This window comes from Mastigoproctus giganteus, chromosome 4 (assembly GCF_048544385.1).
Source record: "Mastigoproctus giganteus isolate SK-2022 chromosome 4, ASM4854438v1, whole genome shotgun sequence".
Classification (NCBI taxonomy): Eukaryota; Metazoa; Arthropoda; class Arachnida; order Uropygi; family Thelyphonidae; genus Mastigoproctus; species Mastigoproctus giganteus.
This window is the reverse complement of record NC_143578.1, coordinates 98,900,362-98,926,032: the sequence shown is the minus strand read 5'-3', so window position 1 is coordinate 98,926,032 and position 25,671 is coordinate 98,900,362. Positions and strand designations below refer to the sequence as shown.

The 25,671-nt window shown below is 37.9% G+C and overlaps 1 protein-coding gene across 1 annotated transcript in view; it reads right to left on the bottom strand.

Annotated features, from left to right (window-relative positions):
- LOC150086945 (uncharacterized) overlaps window positions 1–25,671 on the bottom strand; it is a 186,351-nt gene that overhangs the window by 51,541 nt on the left and 109,139 nt on the right. The window contains exons 9-10 of the mRNA XM_090372329.1: window positions 16,808–16,920; window positions 4,321–4,415 (exon numbers count right to left, since the gene is read on the bottom strand). Coding sequence (XP_090228455.1) covers window positions 4,321–4,415; window positions 16,808–16,920 — 208 coding nt within the window. The remainder of the gene's footprint in view (window positions 1–4,320; window positions 4,416–16,807; window positions 16,921–25,671) is intronic.

Below are 25,671 nucleotides of genomic sequence, written 5' to 3'. Positions count from 1 at the left end.
GTGTAATTTAGGATGTGTGAAATGAGCAATTACTTTCTCTGAGATTTCTGCATGACTGGTGCTCCATATGTACAGGTAACCCCCATATAACACGGTAGTTAGGTTCCTATAAAATCTTGTGTAGTGCAAAATTGTGTTATACAGTACTAAGAACCAGTAAAAAAAAGGGGGGGGGTTACGTTCCAAAAGCTAACAAAAATACACCATTTTATAACTATCGGAAACTCAATTTTTATTAAAACTAGTAATAACTGAACAAACGTCTTACAAACTGACACATATATGTCAGATAATGTATGTTCATTTAATTTTCTTCTTCTTCACCAATGCTAAGTACAACCAAATGAGAACGTTTTCTCTGTTGCAGAATATCTTCACCATCAAGATTTTGTATATCTTTTGCTGTCTTAAAAAAAAAAATCAATAATCTGGTATTGTTTGCTTTTGCTTGATAGATCTTTGTGAATTGCATGGTATGGAGGTAAGCATTTTTGAAGCTCCCTTTTGAACTTTGTGTTCCTTTCACAACTGATGGATCTGCATTGAAAAAATAAGATTTTAATTGTTTAGTTAAGTTTATGCCCTCCCATATGCTTTTTAGTGTAAAATTTGGAACTTCAGAATTTTCATCTGTGCTATCATTCTCTAAATTGATTTGGTTTACCTCTGATGCCATTTCCACCAAATCCGCTTTGCCAGCCTCTTTTCTACCAATAATTCTTGAATGGCAGTCATATCATCAAACCTTCCCCTCCTACTGACTTAGCAAGATCTACTATCACACCAATTCCGTTTTCTATTGGTTCAACCATATTTACTGAATGAACTGACTCTGGCCATACATTTTTACAACATGGTTTTACTTCTTTAAGCAATAATGCTATGATTCTGATACTATCCACAATTAAGAAATTTTTTCATGCCTCCATCATCACTTCAATAGATTCGGAATCAATTTTTCCAAAAGCTATTGTAACGATTTCCTGATGTAACGAGTTTTAAAGGTAGATATAATGCCTTGATCTAATGGCTGAATTAAAGAGTTGTATTAAGTAGTAGGAACATTACTTCAACCTTTTGGATGGCCTGGCACATTGTCCAATAGTAATAAAACTTTTAATAGATTTTTCCACTTTAAATAGTTTTCCACAGCTCGCACAAAATAATTTAGAAACTGTTCTTTTAATAAATCGGCAGTTACCCAAATTATGTCTAAGTTCCTTAGGCATAATTTAGGACTGGGATTTAATTCACAACAAAGAAATTATTCCAATATGGTTCTTAAGAACAAAGTTTAGTAATACAGTCGATTCTGGTTATTTGGGACACATCGGGACTAGTGCATTTTGGCCTGATTAAGCGGCTGCCCCAATTAATCAAAGTTTCACGTAAAAAAAAAAAGTTAAAAATACAATGGATCCCCGCTTTACAATCAAATCACGTTACGATGGAGTTACCATAGTAAAGTACTGTTCACTACATGATGTGTAGTAAGCGCTGGTCATTGTGATCACGTTTGTGAATTGAATTTTAATTCTATTAAACAGCGAAAACAGGAGGAATATTATCCACAGGCTATAAAAGTAAAGAAATATTAAGCACAAATTTACCCTTTATTACCTTAAAAAATTAAATGATACGTGAAAATCGGAAGAATATACGTGATAATCGGATTGATTAATATGTACTGTAATATGTACATGCTAAATAGCTGACATTTGTGGGTGAGGGTTAAAATTTAAAACAGTAAAAAAATAAGCAATCAATAACAAAGAACACAGCACACACAAATTTCAAGTAACATGATATGCTATGTACAAATGAGAACAGAAGAAGTGGAAACACATTTCACCATAATGACCCACAGAATTCAAGCCTTCGGTATTATTGCAAATTCAATAAGATCAAGTTTACTATCCGTTTGGTGCCTCCGTAGCCAGGTGGGAAGGAGCAGCAGTGTGTAGCACACGCTTCTTGATTAGACCAGGGTTCGAGCCCATCACCACCAAATACGGAGGATGCAGAAAGGTCAGGGAATGACCACCGCATATCATGGAGCAATATGGCCTTAGTAGCTAATGCTCCTAAAAACCAAATAACAGCAACAACAACTATCCGTTTATGATAGATTAAACTAACAGAAAAGTCCAATAAATAGGTGACTGCTAATTGTTTTATGGTTGTGACCTCCAGAAATCCAACCAAACCATGTGGTATGGTCGGAGACAATCGTAGGGTAATCAGCAGTGCTGCAATCTCCTGCCCTGATTAAATGGCATGTTGTCCCAATTAAGAGAAGTAAATCCTGGCTATTTTCTTGATTGGGTTCTGTTTTTTAAGATTTTCCTCAAATAAATGACTGCCCTGATTAACCCAAATAACCGGAATCCATTGTACATACCCAGAAAAATTTATAAACGATCAAATAAAAACCAAAATAACCTTATAAAAAACCTTAAAGGTTGTGATCTACATGTTTCGAAATCACAAATTGTTAAGTCTCAAACAAGTGCAAGTTTAGTAGCACAGAATCTAACACGGGGATTTCCGAACAAAACAAAATATGGGGATTTCCATAATTTTTTTCTGCATAACGACTAGTGAGTCAACAGTGTGGGTTCACAAAAGAGAATGGAAATGTTGAAAAATTATATCCAGCATAACAGCAAGGTTTTCTCCACATAAAAGCTCAAAAATACTGTGTTATGCAAGGTTTGCTGCAAATTCTCTAACCATATTAAAGTGAAACTGTGTTGTGCAAAGATTGCCGCAATTTATCAATCGTGTTAGAGTGAAATTGTGTTATATGGGGATTGCCTGTATACATGTAAAAACCAATGCTAAAAGCTATAAAATTATCATGACCACTGCTTCATAGGTAAAGTAGAGAGCATTACACAGAACTGGAGGAGGGACAAGGTCTCTCATTCAGGGGGGGGTCACTGGTAGATAGGGGAGACAGGGTCTCCACTATCTATCCTTTCTCAGTGGGCTGAGAAAATGTTTTTGCATGAGAATAGCTTAAACATCACTATATTTCTACCCTGTGCATCTCTGGAAGGGTTAAAGTAATTTTCTCTTCTACTGAATATGAAATACAGGGGTAATGTCTGAAATCTTGCAACTTTGGGAACTGCAGATTGTTGGTTTTTGTATTTTCCTGTTTTTTTGGATAATAAATCTAATGAAACATGAAATATCAAAACTACATTATCTTATTTTTATTTTATTTCTTTCCTTAGGCCATGATTAAAATTTGGAAATGAAAAACTTGGCAACATGAGGTTACTGAAGCAATCACATTCAAAATCACTCTGGTAATATTTCATTTAAAAAAAAATAATGAGGAAAAAGGAAAAACGGAAACAAAATAATTCACTGGATATATTTTACAAGATGCCTTTTCTATACTTTTCTTAGAAATAAAAGTAAAGGTGTTTCAGATCCTCTCCCCACCTTCTCATGCATTATTGACACTATACTTCCCCACTGCTTTTGGTGACCATAGTAAAGTTTTCCATGACTATCTTGAGAACACTTTCAATTGCCTTGAAATCAAAGCATGCACATGCACAAATCTTTAAGTCTCGATTTTGGCTGTTCTACTTGTATTAGAATTTTAAGGTATTTGCTAACTCTAAGATAAAAATAACATTTTGATGGAGACCATGTTCTAATGGATTACAGGATTAAAATTTAGCATAATTACTGACAAAAGAATTCACAGATTTCAGCTTATGACAATTTATATTATCTTTCAACTTTTACCCATGTACAAAAAGTAGAATCAAACATTTCCGAACGTAAACATTCATTTATTTATTTTAAGTAAAAAGTATATTTTACTATGCCTTCATGACTGTTCTGCAGCTGCACATATAGATGCTAGAACAATCATGCAAGCCTGTAATTGTTTTTGTGTGCCACTGTTGCAGCACACTGTACCTTCAGGACTTCTTTCATTCTCAGGAAAAGGAAGACCACCAGAACTTATCAGGAAAAAGTTCTTCTTGTGAGTAGAGTTGGCTGCAGGAGAAAAGGAGCTGCATGCACTGCTAGATACATATATACTAAAAAAGTGACTGATGTTTGAGTATATTTAAAATTCAACTTGGTTTTTTATGAAATAAAATCAGATTAAAAGCAGTCAAAATTCAACCTTAACTGATTTGCTGTTGCCAAAGAACCAAAGACAACTCCAGAGGTACATATATACACAATGGATTTTGAACCAGTTCGGAAACTTTTGAATACTATACTTTTGTAAAAAAAAAATAATAATAATAATAATAACAATAAACTATAAGAATGTATACATACAGCATTTTCATTCCACAGAAAGGCTTCGATTTCTGCTGTTCCATCATGAAGTAAAAGCCAAAGGACATAGACATACTTCAAAGGTGACAAAGGTTCTGTTTCAAAAAAGAAAAGCAAAAGTCTATCAGGAAGAAACTGCTAGTAGTTTATGAATACAAATACAAAACAAATTTATAAATGTTTTAGGTGCTAGCTTTTCAGAGTTTACAATTATATCTGGACTAGAAATGTGCAAATGTATTTCCAATTCACAAAGGGTGACATGAGTAATTACAGATCCGTTAGCTTAACTTCTGTTCCATGGAAAATAATGGAGTCGCTGGTTAAAGAAGTAATTCAGGATCATCTAGACAGGAATGAATTTATACTGCTGTCACAACATGGATTTGTTAAGGGAAGATCTTGTCTGACCAATCTGTTGGATATTATAATGCAGTAACAGAGGAACTGGATGCAAGAAAACAATTTTGATATCATATACTTAGATTTCAGGAAGTTTTTGATACTGTTGCATATAAAAAATTGTTGTACAAACTGGAGCAGTTTGGCATTAAGGACAAGTTACTGCTCTGGATAAAGGGATAGTTGAGTAGGAGAAAACAGAGTAGATTAATGGACAATGTTCTTCACAGACTAATGTTATCAGTGGAGTCCTCCAAGGTTCAGTGCTGGGGCTGTTGCTGATTTCAGTATTTATTAGTGATATTGATGAAGGTATATCAGGCTTAATATCTAAGTTTGTAGATAATACAAAGGTTGGTAGGGTAGTTAAGGACAGTAATCAGGGTAAGTTGCTGCAAAGAGATCGAAACAAATTAGGCCGATGAAGTTTAAGAGCGATAAATGCAAGTTACTACATGTGTGTAGCAGTAATCTCAGATTAACATGCCAGCTGTGTGGTATAATACTCAGGGCAGGTGAAAACGAAAAAGACCTCAGGGAAATTGTGCAGTCAGGTATGAAGTTCTCTGAACAATGCACAACCTGCCAAGGCAGTTCATGGATTTTCTCTATGATATACAGGTAGGTTACTAACAGGGACAAAGAAGTGATTAGACTGTTGTATAAGGTAATGGTTAGGCCACATCTTGGGTACTCCATACAGGTCTGGAGACGTCATTTTAGGAAGGATGTAGAGCTACTGGAACGAGTGCATAAAGGGCAACAAGATTAGTGAAGGGAATGAAAGGGTTGTCTTATCGAGACAGGCTTAAGGTTTGCAAATTGCAGCATCTTGAGACTAGGCACCTTGCAGGTCCCTAGTCTCTGATTTAGATGTTTACGGCTTTGAATGGATTGAGCAAGCTCAATGCTGATGGGATTCTTCCTCTTGCTCAGACTACACACATTGGGATATAAATTCAAATTGAGGGATGGTTGCAGGATAGATGTGAGGAGGTTTTCCTTTAGCCAGCAGGTGGTTGACTGTCTGAACAAACTTCTGTCTGGTGTTGTGAAATGGGCAATTTGAACAAATTCAGAGATCTAGACAAATTGGAGTAAGCAGACAAGTGTAGGAGGTTTTTTTTTTTAAAATTTTGGTTGATGCTTTATAAGCTTGCTTGCTTACATCATATGCCAATAATAATAATTATAAATGGAAATCGTTCCAACCACTTGGTATGTAGCGTACAGGGCGAGACTACATACCAAGTGGTTGGAACGATTCCGGATATTGAGGTCATTGAACAGCGAATAGCAGACCAGAGAAGGACCATCGCCACGAAGAACCTGATTAACTCCTGGAATCTTGGAAAAAATAAAACAGAACATGAGTGATCAACTACAAAAGATAAAGACTATGGTCAATGTGGAACCAGAGGAGGAAGAACATACCACTACCAAACCAGAGGAAGAAGAAATACAACACAAAGCAGCTCAAGTGGAAAGAGACGAGGTCACGATATCCAGAATAGAAGAAGACCTTAACAGAATTTGAAGGAATGGACCCCACAAAGACCCACGTGATACCAAAGCAGAGGCCCAATAGAACCATATGGAGAGTCACAGACCACCTCAATTGGTCTGTGACTTAGACCACCTCACAGACCACCTCAATTAGTCTGTGACATTACCTCAATGGTGCAACACCGGAGGCAATCCACACAGCTGTATATTGTGCTGCCATAGTAGCCATTAGGATTGATAGAAGAGAAACGAGAGACCAGCAGCAGAAGAACCAAAAACAGACGGAACCGCCAGCTTGGGAAAGAAGACGTCAGCAGAAGATAGAAGAATTAAGAATCAAGATAGGTCAATTGATCTAGTACGAATGGAGTAATAGCAGTAAGAAATTGATTGGAAAAGTGAAGGGCATTCTCAAGAGAGACAGCATCCACAGCAAACATGAAAGAAGATGGGAAAGAAGGGAATAGACCCCCTGAGTAGAAGACTATTGAGGAATTCTGGGGCAACATATGGAGCAGGGAAGTAAGACATAACAGCTGGATAGAAATAGAACAGAAGAAAACGTACAAGAGATAAGAGAGTGGGAAATTCGAAAAGAAGAAGTAAAACATGATCAGGAATTTGCACAACTGGAGAACTCCAGAAATAGATAACATCCACAACTACCGGTATAAGAAGCTCGCTTGCACACACAAGCACCTGGCAGAGCAGTTCACCCAAAAGATAAAGCACCCAGAGAAAATCCTGAAGTTTCTCACACAAGGAATCTCATATCTGAAGCCTAAAGATGAAGATACAAGAAACCTGGTGAAATACAGGCCAATCATCTGCCTCTCAACGATGTACAAGATCCTGACTAGCTGCATAACCAAGAAGATATCAGACTGATTGGAGAGCCAGAACCAAGAAGATATCAGACTGATTGGAGAGCCAGAACATAATGGCTGAACAGCAGAAAGGATGCAAGTGGCTGAGCAAAGGATGCAAGGAGCAATTAACCACAGATGCCGCGGTTATAGAGCAAGCCTACAAGAAGCATCGCAACCTGTACACAGCCTATATCAATTACCACAAGGTCTTAGACTCCATGTCTCATAGCTGGCTAATAGAGGCACTGAACATCTACAAAGTCAATCCGATAGTAACAAACTTTCTAGGAGCAATGATGGCAAAATGGAGTACCACCATTAAGGTCAAGAACATCACAACCAGGCCAATCCCCATCAGGAGAGGAATCTTTCAGGGAGATGCCCTGAATTGGTTTAGACAAATGCAAGACCCACAGATTGCACCAGAGAAAATTAGTCAACCGAAACTACCAAGTGCAGACTGGTAAAGAGATCGAAGCCATGACAGAGGGAGAGGCCTACAAATACCCGGGGATGATGCAGGCTCAGCAATTATAGCACAAAGAAATTAAGGCCTGCCTGACCAAAAAATACCATCAGAGACTCAGAAGCCTGCTGAAAACAAAGCAGAATGGAGGAAATATAGTTAAAGCTATAAACACCTATGCAGTCCCAGTGCTAACATACACCTTTGGGATCACAGATTGGACTCACACCGAGCTAGAGGATATCATGAGAAAAACAAGGACAATGATGACCAAGAGCCGCTAACACCACCCAAAGTCAGCCATGGACAGACTGACAGTTGCTCGGAAAGAAGGAGAAAGGGGCCTGATGGACCTCATCGAGCAACAGAAAACAGTGATTGCTAACCTGAAGGATTACTTTCAGAAACAAGCAGTAGCACTCCACCAAGCCTTAAGGAAGATAGACAAGCAGTATTACCCACTCGACCTAAGCGAGGAAGTCCCCTTCCATCCAGAAGACACAAATGAAGCTAGAAAGATGGGCAAAGAAGACACTCCATGGCAGACAATTCAATGATTTCCATCAAGATCACATAGATAAAATTGCTTCCAATGCATGGCTCACGAGCGGAATGCTCTTCCCCAAGACTGAATGATTCATGCTCGCCATCCAAGACCAGGTAATCAACAACAGAAAATACATCACCAAGGAGCCCAGTGTATCTGATGACACATGTCAACGATGCCACCTGGCCTCAGAAACGATCCAACACGTCACCACGGGATGCGAGGTGATCACCCAGACTGAGTACACTAGTAGACACAACCAAGTAGCCTGGATAATACATAAGAAGCTAGCAAGGAAATACCAGTTGATCAAAGAAAGTGTACCATACTACAAGTACGAATCCCAGGCAGTACTAAAGACCCCAAATCACAAGCTGTACGGGAACCATGCCATAATAACGGATAAGACAATGCCACACAACAGACCAGACATAACCCTTGTGGACCAGAAGGAAAAGGTTACCCATCTGATTGATATAGCGGTACCCAACACTGGCAACCTGCAGAAAACTCATGGAGAAAAAATCAGGAAGTACACAAACCTAAGGCAGGAGATCAAAGAGATGTGGCACATGCAACAAGTAACGACCATCCTGATCATCATGTCAACCAACGATATGGTGTCAAAGACACTACATAACATCCTAGCAGCAATAGGTCTCCCAGCGAACACCTACAAAGAACTCCAGAAAATTGCAATCCTGAACACCTGTAGGATAGTCAGAGTCCCTCGACCAACAGTAACACCAGACATACATCAACCACCCTGTGTACTTGGTAGCAATACCCGTCACGAGGTAGAACCCGCAATCAGGGAGAAATAATATAAGAGCAATAATAATAATAATAAACTTGATGTCTTTGATGCAATCTGTGGGATTGCATCAAGGACATCCAGTCGGACAAAAATGTGAGCAGAAGACATGACAGAGGGAGAGACATACAAATATCTGAGGATTATGTAGGCACGACAGTTAGAACACAAGGAGATCAAGACTGGCCGGCCTGCCTGCCTGCCTGACTGAGAAATACCATCAGAGACTAAGAAACCTGCTAAAATCAAAGCTGAATGGTGGAAAAATGGTGACAGTCATAACCATTTATGGAATCCAATTGCAATATCCAGAACAGAAGACTGGAAGAAGGCCCAAGCAGAATTCAAGGGAATGGACACCACAAAGACCCAGCAGAACTGTGTGGCAAGTCACACACCTCAATTAGTAAATAATACTGGATTACCTCAACAACAATGAAGTAACACTAGACACCATCCACACAGCAATTTACTTTGCCACTATAGCAGCCACCAGGATGAACAGAAGAGAAAGCAGAGACCAACAGAAAAAATGCAAAGATAAGGAACCACTAGCCTGGGAAAGAAGACTACAGCAGAGATATATAAAAGAGATAAGAGTGAAGATATGCCAATGGGGTAATAGAAGTAAGAAGCTGACCAGAAAAGTGAAGACCATCCTTAAGAAAGACAACATCTACAGAACACGAGACTTATAGTCAGATGATCGACGTATACCTTGACACCCTCAAGCAGGAACTCCTGGCACTCGGTAAGAGACTTTGCTATTACAGGGAGAGTGCTCAGAGGAAATCAGACAACAAGATATTTGATGAAAATCAGGGAGCTCTCTACAGGAAAATTGGATAAGAGAAGGAAGGCAGGCAATGAACACCTCAACCAATCTATGCAGAAAGCACTTGAGGAGTTCTGGAGCAACTTGTGGAGCAGTGAAGTTAGACATAATGGCCATGTGTCCCCTGGATAGATCTAGAATGGAAGAAAACCAAGGACGCACAAGAGATGACAGAATGGGTGATTTGGGAGTAAGAAGTACAACAGTTGATCAAGAAGTCCCACAACTGGCAAATCCCAGAATAGATAACATTCAAAACTACTGTTACAAGAAGCTCAGCTGCACATACAGACACACAACACAGCAGTTCATCCAGATAATAAGGCATCCTGACAATCCTAGAATCTCTGACTCAAGTAATCACCTACCTGAAAGCTAAGGGCACAGACACCACAAACCCAATGAAGTACAGACCAATCACCTGCCTCTCAACAATGTACAAGATCCTGACTAGCTACCTAACTAAGATATCAGACCATGCAGAGAGCCAGAATATCACGACTATGCAGCAGAGGTGATGCAAGCAGAAGAGTAAAGGACGCAAGGAGCAGCTGACCATTGATACTGCCATTGAGTATCAATGGTCAATTGAGTTACCACTGAGTTATGGAGGAAGCCTACAAGAAACATCACAACTTGTACAGAGCCTATATCGACTGGCGCAAGGTCTTCAACTCCATACCCCACAGCTGGCTGAGAGAGACACTGAAGAGCTATAGTCAACCTGACACTGACACATTTTCTAGAAGCAACCATGGTGAAATGGAGGATCATCATCAAGGTCAAAAACATCACAATCAGCCCAATCACCATCAGAAGAGGAATTTTCCATGGAGATGCCGCGAGCCCAGTATGATTTGGTCTAGCTCTCAACCCACTGTCCACCATGCTCAATAACAGCAAGTAGAAATATACCCTAAAAGAAGGGAGGAAGAACCTGTACACCCTCTCTCACCTGATGTACATGGATGATGTCAAACTATACCGCAACCGAGAATCAACTCAAATAGCTACTCTGGAACACCAAAGAGTTTAGCACTGACATCAGGCTGCAATTTGGTCTAGGAAAATGCAAGACCTATGGAATGCATCAAGGACATCCAGTCAGACAAAACTACCAGCAGAACACTTGTGAAGAGATTAAAGCCATGACAGAGAGAGACCTACAGATATCTGGGGATGATGCAGGCTCACCAGTTAGAAAACAAGATCATGGACCATCTGATTGAAAAATACCATCAGAGACTGAGAAGCCTGCTAAAATCAAAGTTGAATGTGGGACCATGGTCATAGCCATAAACACTTACGCAGTCCCAGTACTAATGTACTCCTTCAGGATCATAGATTAGACTAACACTGAGCTGGAAGAGATTATGAGATCGACCAGGATAATGATGATGAAGAGCCACCAATACCAGGACCGGCAGAACACAGTAAGCAGGGCATAGGAGCTCCAACATCTGGGTGTGCCGAAATTCAAAATTTGTATTATAATAATATTTAATAAAAGTATCTCAGTTAAAGTCAGCAAATAATGACTTTAATCTCAATACAGAAACAAATTATTATTGAATTGTTTAGCAAAATAGCACCCTATGTCTATTTACAGCTTAGGTGCGTGCGTGAATTGTAAGACTCGTGCACATTTTTATTATTAGATTCCTCCGTAAACAGCTATCAATAAAAAACTTGAAATCATTAAAAGTCTGTTTATCTAAATGAAATTAAATATTTACTTATAATTCATGAATTATTTTTAAAAAACACAGTTTATATTTTTGGTTGTGGAAATATTATTTTGTTCATTAAGCACTATTAATTTAAAAAAAAAAATTGTGTTCAAATTACATTCTAATACCACATATTCAATATCATATGTCTCATAAGCCCAGTGATTAGGGCACTTATTCGCAAAGCATGTAGACCTCAGTTCGAATCCCACCAAAATTACTTTCATTAAAAAATCCTGTGGCTCCATCCACTAACAAATTTAAAGGATTATGAAGAGAAAATCTGCTCAAACTGCTGCCAAACAAGTGGCACCCCCAGCAGTGTTTGGCAACGATTAAAATTGATTCAAATGGCCAGTACCCAAACTACAATATTAAAGCATGTAAAGTGAGAATGTAATTGATGAAAATAAAATTAATAAAAAACGTACTTTCATTTCTATTCAAAATTGTGGTATTCATTACAATCTTCAAGGGCGCCAAATACACTTTTACATAGGGGCGAAAAAACCACTGCTAGTGCTGACCCTGACCAACACCCCCCCAAAGTAATTCATCAAGAGACTGGCCATACCCCAGAAAGAAAGAAAGGAAACTGACTGATCTCACTGAACAAGAGAAGGTGATTAAAAACCTGCAGAATTACTTCCAAAAAAACGCAGCACCAATCTACAAGCCATAAGAAAGATAGACAAATGGCACACAACACTCAACCCTAACAAGGCAACCCCACTAAAACAGATAGAAGAAACAAAGATAGAAAGATGGGCAAAGAAGCTACTTCATGGCAGACACGACAATGACCTCCATCAAGATTACATAAATAAGATGTCCTCCAATGCATGATTCATGAATGGAAGGCACCTCCCAGAGACCAAAGGATTCATGATTGCCATCCAAGACAAGGTAATCAACACCAGGTACTACAGGCAGTAGTGTTGGAACACCTTGGCATTGGGGCAGGTGCCAAGGGCACCGGTATCAGGAGGGCGCCACTGACTGCTCACACAAATCCCATGCCAAGCTATTTTGACACCCGAGGCTAGCTCTGGTGTCGAAATAGCTGATGAAATGGCATCCCTAAATGATGTCCCATCAGGATGAGGGCAGGGGTGTGAAAATTAATTTTTGCCAAATGGCATGTTTTCAGAGGGCGATTCAAGCCTGAATGCACCTTAAATCTGAGTATACACTGCATAGCAGAATAAATCTATTTGCCGTACAGAACGTAACTTTGAAGGGACCAATCGGGCGACCACTTCATCAGCGCATGCTCGAATGCATCTTCTTCTTCAGGTTCCATATTCAATTTGAACTTTGTAAACCTACATTTTCCAGCCAATTCTGTCTCTTGCTTTGTGAAATAGTTCTTGTGTCGTAAAACTCCCTGTTCATTCTTTGATGCTATCAAGCCACTTTTTTCTTTGTCTTCCTTTTGCTCTTTTGCCTTTAATCTTCCATTGCAGGATTAGTCTCTGCAGGTCATATATTGTGGGCCTCTTATAATATGCCCAAGGTAGGCAGTCTTTCTCTTTGCAATTGTAGTTAGTAGTGTCCTTGTGGTTTTTGCTCTCTTAAGGATCCGCTCATTGGTGATGCAATCTGTCCACGGAATTTTGAGCATTCTTCTGAGTGTCCACGTCTCGAAGGATTCCAGTTTCCTGATTTCCGCATGACCCAGGTCTCACATCCATAGAGGAGAGTGCTCCATGTGTAGCATTTGGCCGTTCAACATCTTTTCTGGAAATCCACTTTTGTGTCAGAGACGAAGTTCTTAAGATTCTTAAATACCTCTTTGGCCATACCAATTCTGCTTCTAATTTCTGTGCCTTAGTCATTATTATTTGTAAAGATCTTCCCTAGAGATTTAAAACTACTCACTTGTTCGATGGGGGAGTTGCCATAGCATATTTTGATTCCAGGCAAGGTGTTTGCTTATGACCATAGTTTTGATCTTTGGCATTAATTGTTAAGCCTATCTGCTCACTGGCTGTTACCACTCTGTTGAGGAGTGTTTGTAGCTTTTCTTCTGAGGTCGCAGGTTACTGATAACTGAACCAGTAACAGTAACAGTAATTCCTTCTTTAGAATCTTGTATTAAATCTATAATGGTTTCAACATAAGAGTTGTTTGTTTGTTTGTTATTTTGGTTTTTAGGAGCATTAGCAACTAACGCTATATTGCTCCGGGGATATGCAGTGGTCATTCCCTGACCTTTCTGCATCCTCCGTATTTGGTGGTGATGGGCTCGAACCCTGGTCTAATCAAGAAGCGTGTGCTACACACTGCTGCTCCTGCCCACCTGGATATGGAGGCACCTTCAGCATAGAGGTTGTACAGCATAATAAAGAGGACTTTCATGGAGTGGCTTGTGAGGCTTATCTTTTTTGGTATGGGGATAAAAATGGATCTCAGAAATTCAAGGGGTAGTTTTCCTCCATTTAGGATATTATCAAAAATATTGAGGAGCTGTTGTTTTCCTCTTGCTGTGAGACATTTGAGCATTTCGGCTGGGAAGTTATCAGTGCCAGTTGCTTTGTTATTTTTCATTAATTTAATCACTTGCTCCAGTTCTGCCATCAAAAAGTCTTGATGTTCACCTTCTGTTTGGATGTGCTGTCATTTCCTAGTTGTCTGTTGTCCTCACAGTATAGTTCCCTCGGATATTCTTGTCATCTATCCTATTTCTGTTGTTTGTCCACAATTTCCCTGTTGTTTTTATCTAGAATGTGGTCTCTTGCACGATCTTTCCTGATGTTGCATAGTTCCCTCACTTATTTGTGGACTAGATGTTCCTTATGCTCATTTTGCAGATATTCAATCCTTTTACATCTCTCCTCCATCCATGTCTGTTTAGTCTTCCTTATTTTCGTTTTAATCAAACTGTCATACATCTTATATTTTTCTACATCTCTGTTCTTAAAATTTTTCCTATGCTCCATTATATCAAGTATCTCTTGGCTTTCCTTTCGGCCTGTCCAAAATTTGCATTTGCAGCATCTGTCATTATCTTCTTGAACAAGATCCACTCAGATTCTGGATCTCTATCTAGGAGATCGCTTGTGTAGCAGTTACGCAATTCATGCTAGTACGTTATACGATATAGTAGTGAATAAGCTAGAAGTTATAAATAATGTGTGTACTGTATAGTGTTTTTGTGCTTGCTATGTAAATAGGTAATCGTGAATATTGTGATTTATAATTTAAATAAAATAACAAAAGCCCAATTAATTTTAGACATGCCATTGTTGTAATCCATTCGCTATATGGAAAATTTCCTTCATTCTACGGAAACTATTTTAAATGTAATTACCAAGAGGAATTCAAAAAATTCGCTAAATAGAAAAATTCACTATAAAGATCATTAAACAGAGGTCGGACTGTATTTAATATTATTTATTACAATTTTACCAATTATCGAAAATAGGGTGTGTAGCCACAAACTTCCCAAGGTGCCAAAAACCTAGCTATGCCTCTGACTACAGGAAATACACTGCTAAGGACCCGGGAGTAACAGATGACACATATCAACAATGCCACCTTGCCCCAGAAATAACCCAGCACATTACCGCAAGATTCAGGGTGATCTCCAGATGGAGTACACTCACAGATATGACCAGGTCACCAAGATAATACATCAGAAGCTAGCGCAAAATTACCAGTTGATCAAAGAAAGTATACTGTATTACAAGTACGAATATTTGGCCGTACACTAGACCCCTACTCACAAATATACTGGGACCAAGTCATAATAATGGACAAGACGATTCTGCATAACAGAGCAGACATAACCCTCATTGACAAGAAGGTAAAGGCTACCTACCTGATCAAAATAGCAGTGCACAACACCAGCAATATCCACAAAAGCTACAAGCAAAAGATCAGGAAGTACACAGACCTAAGACAGGAAGTCCAAGAAACGTGGCATATGGAACAAGTAATGACCATCCCGATCACCATGTCAACCACCAGCATGGTGCCAAAGAGCCTCCATAAGAACCTAGCAGCAATAGACCTCACAGAGAACACTTACATGGAACTCTACAAAGTTGCAATCCTGAGGTAAGTAAGAGAATTCCTTGACCAACAGTAATAACAATAATAATAGTGACTGGATACAACCAACCACCCCCTGCACTTGGTATCAGTACCCCTCACAGATGGAAAAATTCCCATAAAAAGGAGAAAGGTTTTTATAATAATAATTAGGGGGGCTTTGTCCCCTGCTCGCTGCGCTCACTTCTTTTGATAAAATAAAATAAGATACTTACAGAAGTTTTTGACACTGTGTGTGTCTCTTCCTCAGTTATGAATACTAAATACGTTACATATAGAAATCAAGACTGGTACTGCGTGGTCATGATAGATAAACGAAGCACATGCACGAGGTTTATCTAGCATGACTTAAACAGAAGCTTTGTTTACCACAGTAAAACAAGCTTCTGTTGCATATTTTAGTATTTGTTACATATTATCACATAACCCACATCCCTCTTCTCCCATTGGCTGCATAAATATCACTAGGAGGAAAATTATTTTAATGTATAGAAAGATAATAATAATAATAAAAGATTAAAATCTGAGTTGATATACTGGGCTCGGATGAGTAGCAATCATCTGTTCAATGTTCAGCTATTTGGATATGAATTAGTGTGAAGAGACAAGATTATGACGCTATGCAGGAAGTGAATTACATACCCTAAGGTACAAGTTACATACACAAATTACATACACTAAGGTACAAGTTACATACACTAAAGGTACAAGTTACATACACAAATTACATACACTAAAGGTACAAGTTACACCTAATCTCGGTGTGACTGAAGGTTAATACAATCTAGTAGTGGAGAGTGGTTAATATAATCTAGTCAATTTTCACAGAATTTCTGCCGTACCAAAGGTCACCTTCATCCAAACCTAGTTGGTCTGCGTTTTTCTGAGTTTTGTGTTTTTTTTTAGAATTTGCATTTTTCTGAGTTTTTCAACTCATATCAATCTGCCGATGAGGTGCAACTAGTATCTACTACTTTATGGTCATTCACTCCAGCAAATCATTATGTATGGCATGAAATTTTACATCACAAGATCATACCTTACAGATGACAAATGGAAAAGAAATTCACAAGCTGATGATTGTGTTAATATAATAAATATGAAATAGAGATAAATTTTGCAAAACATAATTTTACAAACATATTTCTTACATTTGGCCATTCATTTCAAATATCCAAAATACATTTGGATATTCTCATAATGTGTTAACAGAACTGCACTTTTAATATTGCAGGTCAAATCAAACAATGTACATCACTAACCTAATTCAGAATTTTTATGATTTTTCTGCTCTAAAGAACACTTAGGGCAGCTGAACAATGGGATTCCATTACAGTTTTTATGTGGTTCAAAACTAGGCTTAGTGTCCTCTGACCTGAAATTAAGCAAGAGAAAAAATTTTAATTACTAAATAACAAAGTTCAATGAACAGTGTATTCATACTGAAGGATGTTTTGTTTTTAGAGTAAATTGAAAGTGCTCTGCTGTAAGCATATGAAAATAAAATAAACTTACTTCCTGAAGAGTTAAAAATCAAGAAATCACCTTACATATATAAATGAAACAAATTTCAAGTCTTATATAATCTTATTTCTAGCCTTCTAGATGAATGAGCAGAACCTTTACTAAGATTTTGATCACTGAAAGGGTAGAAAGAAGATAATATTCTTTTCCAATGCCACACACACAAGGTCAAAACTGTCATTTTTATGAAAAACTCACTCCCTTCTATCACAAAGTTACCACCTTAACTCTGGTGGTAACATTGATAATTTTCAGATTTTACTTGATAAACCCAAGTAAAATCTGGAAATTTACTTGGGTTTTATTGGTACATCAGCCAAAGAGGGTATTGATGTAGCAAAACGAGGTCACAAAACAGTAAAAGATAATATTCTTTTCCAATGCCACACACACAAGGTCAAAACTGTCATTTTTATGAAAAACTCACTCCCTTCTATCACAAAGTTACCACCTTAACTCTGGTGGTAACATTGATAATTTTCAGATTTTACTTGATAAACCCAAGTAAAATCTGGAAATTTACTTGGGTTTTATTGGTACATCAGCCAAAGGGGCTATTGATGTAGCAAAACGAGGTCACAAAACAGTAAAAGATGAAAAGAAGATTTAATTTTTTATTTAATTTTTAATTGTGTTAAATTGATTTTTAATTGTGTTCAATTGATTTTTAATTATTTTATTTTTTTAAATATACAAATCGATATATTTTTAAAAATTATGTCTGAAAGTGGCCATGAAAATTCACTGCAACAAACTTTGGCAATCCAAAAAAAAAAAAATAAAATAAAATAAAATAAAAACCTCTGGTAACCTGCAGTTGGCCAGTTTATTAACCATTTCTATGCCACAATATTGCACAAGTATCAGCCAAGAAGCTGATTTCCTTGGTGAGATATTTGTCCATGAACATGTGGCCTAAATTTGAAATATCAAATTTGACCATGTTCAGAGTCAAATATCTTTGAAAGGGGTCACACCCAATTTTGTTTTTTTTAGTATCACCGGAAACAGCAAATATTTTTCCTACTAGAAACCAGTTTTCCATTTTGGTGTCTTTCAATTTAAGGTATGAAAAAAGTTTTAAAGAATATGCACTTTGTGATGCAGTAAAAACATATTATTAATTGGATTGGCAAGTTTAACATGACATGTGGCCAAGACCCCAAAAACCAGAAGCCTGAAATTTGGTATTCTTACTCAGCTTTTATTGGTGAGCACAAAAATTGCATTGCCAAAACTCCTAAGCCTGTATATTTGTCAAAATTAAGTCTGCAAGTGGCGATGAAAATTTACTGTGACAAGTTTGATCCATACTTTGGTAATTTCAGGTGGTAGATGACTTTCATCAACCGGTGAAATATCACCACTTTGCTTATTGGAGGCTTGAAGTGGTGAAACCCATGTTTAGTCTCTAGAGCAAAGTTTCTGGCATCCCCCTCCCCCCATACTTCTCCTTCAACCCATGCACAGTACTATGTACTACAGGTTTTGATACCTTTCGTGTTTGGGGTTTTCATAAAAAAAAAAAAAAAAAAAAAATCTATAGTTTTAAAATAAAAACCTCTGGTAATTTAGGGACATGTCATAAGTGTTTCAAGTTCTAGCTCCAGGTTTATTTACTGATTAAGATATCGAAACTGAATATTACATCAAATTTGAGCTCTGATTGCCAAAATGTTGCAAATGAAATGTCAAAATAACAGGAACATGCCTATGGAGTTAAGCATAAGCCTTACATTTGTCCATGGTGGCTATGCTACTATCAATCTTATAACTGGTAATTAATGCTATTGACAAGGGGCCCCATCTGATAGCCAGGCAGGTCCAGCCATCAGTGGGTGGGTTTCTTCACCTAGAATCCCAGGATTAAAATGGGATCTTTATCTAGGATCCCAAGCTTAAAGTGGTGTCTTTGTGTAGGATCCTAAGCCTAAAGTTGGGTTTCTTCATTTTGTTTCCAAGCCTAAATGCTGAAAAGTATTATTACATTGAAATGAGATGGAACTTTTCATTGATGCTTAATATAATTTTTCCAGGTAAACTGTATTGTCATCCCACTGTTGTTTGCTGTGGAAGCTGGAAGAATGGCAATAATATGCTGTTCAGGAATCCAGCATGTATCTTTCTTTTCTTGGTGGCCAATGGAATGAATAAGCAATTCCATGAGGATAAATGAAGTTGAATAAGCATCATGCTCTTCAAGTGAAATTTCACAAACATTACCAATCCACCAACTATTGTCATAAATGTAGGCTCCATATTGTCTGGGCTGAAGATTTAAAACCTGTAAACCAGCAGGGTCTAGAAATTGGTCAAAATCAGCTATAAATGACACTGCATCATTTGACACTCTGCCGATATGAATCTGCTTTTCATCAATAGGTACAAAGTGGTGATTTTCTCCTGTTGCAGCAACAGTAAGACCATCTTTATAGATGGTCAAGGCTTTATAGAGGTGTATAAAGCCTTGAATGGTTTGAGCATGCTCAATGCTGATGGGATTCTTCCTCTCGCTCAGAATAATCACCTGAGAGGGCATAAATTCAAATTGAGGAAAGACAGATGTAGGATAGACATGCGGAAATTTGCCTTTAGCCAGCGGGTGGAACAGACTTCCATCCCTTGTCGTGGAAGTTGATAGCCTAAATAAGTTTAAGGCTCAGCTGGACAGGTATTTTGAACGAACAGAGGGGTGAAGTGGTTTTTTTTTTTTTTTTTGGCTAATGTTGCATAAGCTTGCTTTCTTGCATCAAATGCCTCTACTAATGCTAATGCTAATCTTTGAATATTTCTCCTTGAAGTGGCTTGCCTGCCTCACATTCATCCTTTGGAACAAAGAAGAATTTAATTCCATTCAAATTCTCAATACAAGGCGTGAATAAGTCAGCCAGTGTTACAATTTGGTTTTCCAAACGATGCCGAAGACTTGCTCATGCAGCTAGCCACTTTGCTGTTCCACCAATTCTGTCATATAGTGACAGAATTGGGTTGTTCTGAAAAAAATCTCATGGCTTGTTCCAAAAAAAATCTCATTCTGCAGTAATACAAAAATCACTATGATGGTGATACAAGTTGATAAAGTTCTTATAATTCTTATATTGAGCAGTAGAACCATCACTGAAATAACAGATGTGCTTGATTTTTGTGATGGTGCTCTTCAGGTAATTGATCAATTTTGTCCAATAAATGTGGACTGCTATCGTGTTGTCCACAATCACTGGTTAAACAGAAGCTAACACTGAATTTCATCAGTGCTCATGTATAAAACTACAAATGGGTATAGTGCAACTGACTATTTTCCCAGTGAAAGCCTTGAATGACATCTTGCACATCATATGAGCAGTTTTCAGCAAAATCCATCAAAATAACCAGTTACTCTGGCTTTAAGTTTTCCTTTTTAATATAGGTTGTCAACTTTGGTGCTTTGCACCTTAATGATGATAGGAAAGATTTGAAATTTTTGTGGCTAATTCCAATAAACTCCTCTATCATTAGCTGTTTTGTTTCCAGTGTATCTCGATCAACCCATTGCTATTTTGTTATTATTTGTTATTTTTTTTTGGTTTTTTTTAGGAGCATTAGCAACTAAGGCCATATTGCTCCGGGATATGGGGTGGTCATTCCCTGACCTTTCCGCATCCTCCATATTTGGTGGTGACGGGCTCGAATCAACCCATTGCTTCAACTCAATTGTTTCTTCAGAGTCAAAAACATTAGCTAAGGACTGTTGCTAGTGCTTTAATTCTAGGGCATTGTTCACACCACTGAAGCATACAATCTTTGGTGTTTAAATTGCAAACAGTCTTATCAACGAGAACCTTCTAATCTTCCCGGATGAGACTTACAGCTAATGTCAATTTAACATTTTCATGAATTGGGCAGAAAAATGGAATATGTCTGCCCAACCAAAATGGATCTGAAAATCCAACTTCAGATCCATTTCGGTCTTGATAGACCACAAACATTTCCCTCAGATTGCAAGCAGTAATTGCTTCTGCATCTTTTCTTCTGTAGTAGTTCTAATAAAAATGAAATCCTTCTTTCCAGGATACATTCAACTAAATTCACCATCTTCAAAGAAGTCTACCACTTAAAGAAAAGGCCTTGAGCATCGGGGTTAACATAGTAAAACAATATTGCCTCAACTAACAACTAAAAAATAAATAATTAAAAAAAACAAAAACCAAAAGTTTATTGAAACAAAAACATATAATTAAAATTAGACTGTGATAAAATAAAATAAAACTAAAACAATTAATTAAAAGCATTAAAATGCAAATGTTGGATAAAAAACAAAATCAAGCAAATGGAGTAAGTAGCTTTTGAGGCAAAGACCCTCTTTGTCAAATTACTACACCTACAGCAGCAGGTTAACTATAATAACAAAAGGTAGCTTTCGACACTGTGTGTGTCTCTTCCCTCAGTTATGAATACATAACTGAGGAACACACACACACACACCACTTGGAAGAAAAGAAAACCAGGAAGGGCAGGAATAATGGAAGAGGACATTAACTGTCAGACTCAGCATTGGAGCTGCAACATACATTAGGCAAGTTATTAGGTTGCTATTCATGTCATTGTAAAATAACGGCCTACATAATAGGATCTATGCAGGTTCCAGCATTATGATTGATGGTGGAACCTGCCACAACTATATGGAGGGCCTCTAATCACAAGAGATGCCGATTATTATTAGCCCAATCTATTAATTCAATGCTGGAACGGGGATTATAGTTGAAATATTGCTCCTAGCAGTAATACTCAGAGATGGCTGAGCTGTCAAAATCAGCATGATTAATAGCCCCCTTATGTTCATTAATATGATCACCCAATCTGCATTTGGTTTGACCAACATTACACCTCACAATCTGGGCAAGTAATCAGATATACAACATTTGTGGTATGCAAAAATGAAACAGACAGTTTAATCCTGAATAAAACTGATTGTAATTTCAGCCGGGAAGCTGCATGCAACCAGTATGGTATTGGTGCAGCACCCTGGAAACATGTGCAGACACGCCCAGATAGTGAGGAATGTAGGCAGCAGTAACCAGATCGTTGCCCTGATTAATATTCCAAACAGACTCATTGTTGACTATCTGGAATCTGTATAGAACATGAGTGGGGTAACTGCATTTAAATAGGTAAGTCCTGATTCTGATAAACTCAAGCTTCCCTTTCTACAGGGTCACTACAGTGTGATCATGATTAAATAATGTTCTCGCTATACTGTATAAATTCCCTGGGGCATGCGCAGATTTAAAACTAGTATACTGACCCCTACACATAGGTTTTTATAAACCGGGGTTACCAAATGAGAACCAGTATGGCAAACCAAAATAGGAAGGGCACCATTCACCTCTGTTTCCATGGTGAATGTAATAAATGGGGACAAAGAATTAATATACTGGAGGAGCAGTTCCTCCAATCCCCAAGATATAATAGTAAATACATTGTCAACATATCTCTGCCAGAGTCTAACAGAAATGGATAAATTTGCAAATATATCCTCCTCCAGGGCTTCCACAGTAATGTTAGCTATGATGGCACTGACCGGTATGCCCATAGCTGTACCCCGAATTTGTTTAAAAAGGGAATTGCCAAACGCAATGGCACAGCCAGACAAACAAATATTAAGAGCACGACAAGTGTCATCAATGGAGAGTGAGGCTGTCTAAAAGACAGCCTGGCAAAACCAATGGCCGGCTGAATGGGGATGGACGTGAACAGGAAAACCACATCAAAGGAAACCATAACTGTACCCCGCCTCTAAAATTGCTGATAATCCTCAATAAACTGATACTACTATTGACAGTATATTCTATATTGCCAACAAGTGGAAATAACAAGCTTGCAACATGTTGGCGAGTTCATACAACAGGGTGTCACAGCAGGCAACAATAGGGTGTAACAGGATGTCCAATTTATCCACTGATGACAAAAAAAAAGAAAAAAAGAAGCTTTTGTCAGTTAGAAATTTAATGAGTTATGATAGAAAGAAATACTGCAAATAAAGAAGTTCTAGATAATATTAAGTTTAAGTCAATTATTAAAACAATGAAACTTATCTAAAAAAAACATAGGTATACTGGTTTAAGAAGTAATTCATTGAAAATGATAGGGAATTTATGAGGTATGCATATATTCTACATAATTATTGTTTATAAAATGTCAGAGTTAAATGGTAAAATGTTAACATCAATGAAAACAAGTTTACCCACAGAATATTTCAACTGTTGACAGTCACATGAAATCACATACAAGATGTTGTCACTATTTACACTTTATTCAGTAGACTAATCAAAATTTTAATAAACTGGAATTTTAATACTGACAGTTACTTTCAAGTGAAGTGATCAGATTGGTCTTTTAAAAAGAATATAAAAGAGCAAGAAACAAAAAAAAAAAAAAAAAAAAAAGAAAGAGAAAATGAAATCCAGATGACTAACAATGAATGAATTAAGTACAATTAACAGAAAGAAACATGAGGAGGAGAAATTCAAACTAAAAGAACAATTTTAAGAAAATCATGATTACAATTTTGTAGAATTTGCATATAACATTTTACACAAAATCTAGGATTATAAAACTGTACATAGAAAAATTACCTCATTAAACATACATCATTTGTTAAATTGAATTGGTCAGCCTCATTCACTGAATATCAAGATTTTTGAAAATTAGAAGTACCGAATTTCACCACGTATAAGACACGCCCTTTTTTGAAAAATTTGGGGTCTAAAAACTGGGTGCGTCTTATACAGTGGTTGTAGATTTTTTTACTTGCATTTCCCGCTTTTTCGCGCTCATTGTTTCGCACTTGTTACCGGTATATTAGGTTACGTTTTGCCCCGTTCTGCCCAGTAATGGCACAGAATATTTCGTACAGTGCTGAATTCAAGTTAAAAGTGATCCAGTTTGCAAAAGTGGATGGAAATCGTGCTGCTGAATGCAAGTTTGGTCCTCCTCCAACTGAGAAAACAATCCGAAACTGGCTAGGGGAAGAAGAAACCCTACTGTAAACGCCACGGCAGAAGAAGGCCATGAGAGGCAAGTCAGCAAAATGGCCTGATTTAGAGAGGGAATTGAAGATATGGATTGAAGAGCAAAGGGCAATTGGAATTCCTGTGTCCACAAAGATGGTTCAGCATGAGGCAAGAAGAACTGCTGATGAAAAAGAAGTTACTGATTTCAAAGGAGGACACAATTGCTGCTTCGGGTTCATGAAACGGAATGGACTAAGCAGGTACACGCACCAGACTTGCTCAAAGGATGCCTGAAAGCTATAAGCAGAAGGTCCTTGAATTTCATTGTTTTGTCATTCAATGTCGGAAGACACATAAATTTCAGTTGGGACAGATTGCAAATATGGACGAAGTCCCCCTTCAATTTGATGTCCCAAGTAACAGAACTGTTGATAAGAAGGGGGTGAAAACTGTAACTGTGAAGACAAGTGGACATGAAAAGAGCCATTATACAGTTGTTCCACATTTAAGAAGTGTGGCATTTCAAATGCCATAGATGGAACTGAGGACAACGGAACAAAACTACCTCATATGCTGATTTTCAAATGCAAAACAATGCCAAAAGAAGACATTCCTCGAGGAGTGATTGTCCACATTCATCACAAGGGTTGGATGCATCAGGATGGGATGAAGATCTGGTTTGAGAAAGTTTGGAGCAGGAGACCAGGTGGGCTCTTACGCAAACCTGCCCTATTGGTGCTTGTTCAGTTCAGGGCACACAACAAAAAACACAAAGAAGATTGCTGTAGAGCAAAAAACAAAACCTGCATCATACCTGGAGGCTTGACATCCCAGCTCCAACCACTTGATGTCAGCATTAACAAACCCTTCAAAGCTGCCATGAGAGACGAATGGAACCAACGGATGAAGTCTTCTGGAGACAATTTGACACCAGCGGGAAGAGTGAAGAAACCAACTATAGGAGAAGTTTTTGTACCTGGGTGAAAAGATCCTGGAATAATATCCAAATGCCATAGATGGAACTGAGGACGAGGCAATATATGAAGACAGTGATTGGTCATCAGACACATGAGGACAAGCTAATGGATGGGAGTTTTGTCAGTGATGAGGAGTTGTATGAATTTTATGATGAATAAAACTTGAGTTCAATAACTTTATGTAATACATTTTTTTTTTTTTCAAATTTCGGCCCCCAAAATTAAGGTGCGTCTTATACATGGGGAAATACGGTATATAAAAATTCATCCCATATCATACAAACTGAAGTTTGAGCTAGTTTGAGGTCTAGTGTTGAAATTAGGAGTTCACTCATAACACTTTAAAATAATAGTGCAATATGACTATGCACTTGGGTTCTTCATCCCTTAATGAATTGGGGGGGGGGAAGAGAATGTAACATCAGGTTAGGCCTAATTATGGATATACAGATTTTGGAGTAGACATGCAGTAATGCCACTTAGGTGGCAACAAACGTGTAGAGTGGTTCTCTTCAAGACACCTGGTCAGTGTGAAGACCAAACCCTCCAGCATATGACAGCATGACGAAACAAATGGCCCTCAGTCCCCAGCGGCTTTCACTCTCCCTCTTACAGCAGCAAGAGGATCAGAGTGGA